This window comes from Chelonoidis abingdonii, chromosome 3, assembly GCF_003597395.2.
Source record: "Chelonoidis abingdonii isolate Lonesome George chromosome 3, CheloAbing_2.0, whole genome shotgun sequence".
NCBI classification, from domain to species: Eukaryota; Metazoa; Chordata; order Testudines; family Testudinidae; genus Chelonoidis; species Chelonoidis abingdonii.
Genome location: NC_133771.1, coordinates 18,727,104 through 18,733,103, shown reverse-complemented (window position 1 = coordinate 18,733,103; position 6,000 = coordinate 18,727,104). Strand labels below are relative to the sequence as shown.

General features: G+C 42.1%; 1 protein-coding gene across 6 annotated transcripts in view; it reads left to right on the top strand.

Annotated features, from left to right (window-relative positions):
* Positions 1–610: 610 nt before the first annotated feature.
* The window catches only part of UBXN2A (UBX domain protein 2A), a 368,202-nt gene continuing 362,812 nt past the window's right edge, over positions 611–6,000 (top strand). For 4 of the 6 annotated variants that reach the window (XR_012655476.1, XR_012655477.1, XM_032784872.2 and 1 more), the window contains exons 1-3: positions 611–726; positions 2,516–2,622; positions 5,482–5,535. Coding sequence is in view for 4 of the 6 variants with exons in the window: in XM_032784872.2 (XP_032640763.1) it covers positions 2,612–2,622; positions 5,482–5,535 (65 nt within the window). In the remaining 2 variants the exon portion in view is untranslated. The remainder of the gene's footprint in view (positions 727–2,515; positions 2,623–5,481; positions 5,536–6,000) is intronic. The other 2 variants (XM_032784873.2, XM_075063637.1) reach the window with 1 other exon arrangement.

Below are 6,000 nucleotides of genomic sequence, written 5' to 3'. Positions count from 1 at the left end.
TCATAAGCGCCTTTTTTCCCATGCACTTTGCTGTAGTTTCTCTCCTCTCTCATCCTGCACTGGAGGTTGCTTGCTTTCTATTCAGTTGCAGCAATGGCATTGGAGCAATTTTTATAGTGTGGGTGCTGAGAGCCGTTGAACAAAACTGTAAACCCTGTAAAAATATATTAATGGAATATAGTAATTATTCCATTAATTTATTATTAATATAAAAATATATTAATGGAAACCACTTAAAGCCACGGAGTTCCAGCAACCCCTGGTTGCAGCTCTGTAGTGCTTGAAGGTACAAGTGCTTGCTATATGTGTGTAAATGATATATTCCAGGGGATCCAAGTGCTTTATAATCAGGAATTAAGTCTCACAACACCTTTCTGTATCTCCCACCTAAGGATTAATCACAGGTCTCCAGTAACCCTACACTGCAGACGAGGAACAAAAACAACCTCAGGGTTGCGTCCCAGCCCCGCGCCTGCCCCCCTCCCGTAACGCAACCAATAGGGGAAAAGCCCTGACTGCTCAACAGCTGCTGCAGCTATATCCCCATAGGGCAATGGAGGACAAAGAGCAGGTCACATGAGGTAAGTGGGCTCTGCCCCCTTCTCTCAGCCCCGCCCCCGAGTGGGCGGAAGGAAGGGGGCTCCCCAGCCCTCCGGCCGGAGAGCGTGTGGAACGCTGGGGCTTGATACATTGTAGCGCCCGCCCTGCGGGCTGCGGCGGCGCCAGGTGAGCGGGGCTGGGGGCTGCGTTGGGTCCCCGGGCGGCGGCAGCGACGGGTGCGAGGCTGCGTTACACAGGGGTGAGCTGCTGGCTTCAGTGTTGCGCAGGCTGGAACGGCGGGCCGAGCTGCGCGCCCAGAGGCGAGCTGGGCAGGAGGGGCGGTAATCCCTGGCCGGCGGTGTGTGCAGGTGCTGTCGTGGGGGGGGATTGAATGGGCACCGTGAGTTTTGCCTGCTCGGAAACGTAACTGCACTTTGTGTCGAGTTTGCAGTGTCTGTTCCTAAGGGGGCAGCCTCGCAAAGGCGGGTACCTACTGCCAGCAGGAGTGAGGGGCGGGGAGGGCCCTGGGAGTTTTGCAGCTGAATCTCAGCGACGCGCACAGAGCAAAATCCTTCCCTCTTTGCAAGCGTGAGCTTTAGAAAGTGGCGTAGGCTCAGCTAGGGAGAGACCTAGGGTCTCGGATATAACACCAGAGTGGAGTCTTATTTCTTGCTGCTCATTGACACCTGTCCCCCGCCCTTAATTTAAGTGACCGCCCTTCCGTTTTGAAAGTGTGTGTTATTGTGGCCTGTCAAAGCATGTGATGAACAGGTCTGTCCTTCCTTCCCCTTGGTTTTGTTGCTCTGCATGGTGAGGTGGCGTCGTCGGTTGTTGTTGGAGACCTGAGTAGTTGGAAATAAAATAAGGGAGCGTACGCAAGCCTGATAATATTTCCTGTGCTGTTGCGTGCATTTTCTCGAAGTGAGTGCTGGGTGATATACCAGGCGTAGGTTTGGTAAATGTCAATAGGACACTGCCAGACTCTTTTTAATGACTGATTTGTAGAGCTGTGGTTGCCAGTTATTGCCGAAGACAAGTCTGATTTGAGTTAGGGCAAGGTCCTGGCAGTGGATGCAGTACATTGGAGGTTTTCATGGCTGCCACATCACCCAAATTGATGGCAACACGCATTTAAGGAGGCTGGAATTTTATCCTTTTTGCATTTGACAGTTCAGATAGTGGGTATGTGATCTTGTTAAGATTATAGGTTTATATGCTCAAAGGTTAGGGTAGCTTGCTGTATATTTGGATCATTTATGGCTTATGATATTGCATAAAGTCACTTTAACTGGAGCTGATCAAAACTCTTCAGCACAGTGATTTTTTGAAGTAATGAAGATGTGGAAGATAACAGTTTTGGTTGAGACTTGATGATTTAAAAAAAAACCACACCACCAACATTTCTGTTTTAGAGAACAAAAATATTCTCCTTGAGCAAGAATGGAGTGGGGAAAAACAAAAACTGGAAATTTTGTTTTTGTATTTGTTTTTTTAAAGGCGGGAGGGAATAAGGCATTTGTCTGTTTCCTAGTACTCTTTGGGTCGGGTATGGTCTCATCTGTGTTTGTACAGTACCTAGCACAATGAGGTCCTGGTCCATGACTAGGGTTCTAAGTGCTATGATAATACAAATGATCAATAGTAAATGATTAGTCCCTGTTCCAAAGCATTTATAATCCATTTTAATAGCTGTAGTAGGCAGTGTTTATGCTCTTCCTCTCATGGCTCTGTCTCTTCTTCCTCCTAAAGAAAAAAAATAATTCAGTGTGTCTACTCCCTGCACTCCAAATATGGGTGTACTAATGTAGCTGTTCTTTGAAACAAAAGAAGCAGTGAAGTTGGCTCTTTAAGTTTCAAGTGAGGAAAACAGTTTATTTGTGGGAGAATAACAGTTATAACTGAGAAACAGTTTTTATTAGAAATTCTGTACCCACAAGAATGCATATGACAGGTCCCTGTTCCAAAGAATTTATAGTTTGAGGCCTCAGTCTCATGGTTAGAGTCTGAATGATGGACTTGAGAGATGTGAGGATGTAATGTACATGAGGAAACAGGATGAGGAAGGAAAGATATGACTTACAGGTATGATTACACAGATGTGCATGTTTTGATGGCTGAAAACTTTTTAAAGTGTAAGTGCACATTTTTGTGATACTAAAGGTAAATTTTATCGTATATAGTTTTGAGTGATAGCTAGAAATGTCCAACAAAAGTTTGACTCTGAGTGAAATTATTTCTGTGAATTGGGTTGATTTGTCTTTAGTATGCTCCTGGGGGTATTCTGCACCAAAAAAATTGAATTCTGTGCCAAAAAAATAAATTCTATGCAAAATATTTTAAAATTCTGCATATTTTATTTGTCAAAATAACACAATATAATCACACTAGTTCCCATTCTTTTGGTAGTTTATTTCAAAATACCTGTCAGCAAGTATGCCTGTAACCATAAAGAAGACAAAAAAGATTCAGTAAATGTTTTTTGACAAATAAATTCTTTACTAGGCATATTAAGAGAGGACTTTTGTAATTCATCTAAACTACACTACAGAAACAGATTTCCCACACCCCTCAGAAGCAGTGCAGAGGCTTTGTGGAATCAGGGGTAACAGAGGAGCTGAGGAAGATGGAAGTAATTGCTGGGAAGGAGCCTGGGAATGAACCTGGAGGGTTGTTGGGTGTGGGCGGGAGAAGTATGGAACGGTTTTTGAGTGGGGAGGGATTGTTAGGGAATTGGGAAGCCTGGCCCATGCAGACCTGGCTAACCCCCTAGCCTCTCCATTCAGTCAAGGAACATTTGCCTGTCCCCATGTATCTTTGCACCCACACTCAGCTACCCCATCCTCCCCAGTTCCTGTGTGTCCCTGTCCTCCCCCCGACCACCCATCCTTTCCTGTCTCCATGTGGCCCTGCCCCCACTCAGCCACGCTCCAGCCCCATGTGGCTCTCTGCTCCTACCCTGCCTTCCCTGTCCCCAGGCCCTGCACCCCCATTCCCATTCAGCCCATGGCTCAATGCTGTCACCAGCTAGCTCCTGTGCCCCTGCCCCAATCTATCTCTCCCCCACTAGCCCTTCTGAACCCCAGTCTCTGAGATCTTTCCCCAGCAGCTCTGTGCCCACTCTCTGCATCTTTCACAGTTGGATAAGTTTGTGTACTGCCTCTTTAGTATAGTAAAAACTTAGTTTTGAAGACTTGCTTCTGCCTGTCATGTGTTTTATAATTCTGATTACATTTTAACGTCATTTTTTCATTAATGTAAAATTACATGGGTTCCAGACTTGAATATGTATAGAATATTCATATATTCAATATTCAACTTCAAGTTGAATATTTATAGGAGTAAATTTACCTTGTTTTTAATAATGCAAATATTTAAAAAAATGCAGATTTTTAGGTAGGTCAAATATGTAAACAAAACTTTATATAATAGCGTGGCTTTGCTTATATATGTGCTATTACAGCACTGTAAAATGGAGCAAGGACATTTTATATGCGGTGTTAGAGGGACACTAACTGTAGTCTTTTGACCAATACAAGAAATTATTGCATACTCTAACCAGTTAAAGAAAAGAGTAAATGCATTTGAAACTTGTTATAGTAGTATTGATTGTTGTTTTTGAGGCTGTATCTGCATTTCTGTTATAAATTTGTTTTTTGTTTTTAGGGGTTTTATATGTAAAGATGAGAAAATTAATATCCTGTTTAGCATAAATATCTGTTTGGCCAAGTAAATAAAATTATTTATTTTTGGCCAAGATTGGTTTTTATTCTCACTATCTAATAAGACCCAAAAGCAAGTGTAAGTTAGGGGAGGAACACTGATCCTAACTCTTCCTGGTTTTGCCTGGCTATTTGGGAAGTATTGGGAGTGGTGTTAACTGCTCTCTATTCCGAAATACCTATGCACGGTGTGGTGCTTTGGAACCTGATCCTGCAAGGTGTTGAGCCCTTTGAACAAGGTGGTGCCCAGCATTTTGCAGGATCAGGCCCTTAAATGTGGTTCCAACCTTTGCTAGGAATTTTTCTGCTACTATCGGCTTGTCAGAGCTTTAGTTTTTATTTTGTTTTTGTGGCTTAGTATCTCTCTCTTTGTAGAGAGATCAGGAGATAGCAGGACTGAAAAGTACCGTATTGTTCTTGCGCTGACTCAGCACACTAATCCTGTTTTATATTTTAGTGCTTGAAAATCCAGGATTTAGTCTCTTGCCACATATACAACAGGAATCATGACTTGATGTAGCCAGTTTTTGGGACACTGCACCAATTTATTGGAGAACAGGGAAAGCCTTAATTTGAGGACTTCAATAACTCAGACATAGGTTAGGGGTTTGTTATAGAAGTGGATGGGTGAGATTGTGTAGCCTGCGTTGTGCAGGAGGTCAGACTGGATGATCGTAATAGTCCCTTCTCACCTTTAAGTCTATGAGTCTGAGACACTGCATCTTTTGCTTATATACACTGTTAAAGTGAAGGTCATTGATGACAACAAACAGTTACAAAGGATGCCTGCGACATTATGCTTTTCTGCAACCGTCTGAGGGCGCACTGCTCTCAAAATCTGAGAGACAAGTTTCAACTAAATATGTGAAAATGAGGATGACTTGTTTTCTAAATTAACATAAGAATGAGGGGATATTTTTGTATCTGCGTGTTTTTTTCGGGGGGGGAGGGGAATTAAGTGTGTTGAGAAAATGTAATAACCCAATCTTCTAATGTTTGAGGCTGAAAAGGGTGCTACATATATACATGACCAAATTAGAAGCTGCAGGAAGAGCAAAGAACCAGCTGGAGGCTAAGGAATCTGAAATCTTCCTATATAAAGTATTAACACAGAATAACTTTTAACCATAGAGAAACTGTAAACAATTTATAGCCTTCAAAAGTGTGCTAAATGTGTTAAGAATTTTGCCTCTTTCTTAAAAAATTTCTTTTCATGATTTAGGGGAAGCAGCAGCATGAAGGATGTAGACAAAATTGAAACTTTAAAAGAAGAATGGTAAGTGCATATTTTTTTCTTTGTATGGTTCTGTCCTGTCATGTACCATCTCTTTATTAATTCAACATACCATTAATTAATAATAAAGCAAACCTTCTGTAGCTTTTATTAGAAAAATATTATTGATTTAGTGACTATGGTTTGATATGCACATGTTTTATCTGGCTCCTGCCTTCAGGAATGAAAGTTGAAATAGAATCCAGTGACATTTTATGAATCTTTTCGTTTTTTTGTTAGGCTAGTAAATCTCTTGTTGGTTTGTTTCTCACTGCCTCTTGAAGTACAAAGCTGCCATAACTAACCGGCTGGCTAGAGCAAATGTTTCTGCTCCTGTTATCCCTCATCACTGAGTTCTTTTTATTATAAAGCACTGAGGAACACTTGCAATTAAAAACCATAAGCACTGTGTTGAGAATCTGTGTTCACTTTGTCCATCTGCTCCACATACATTTTAGTTTTTTTAGA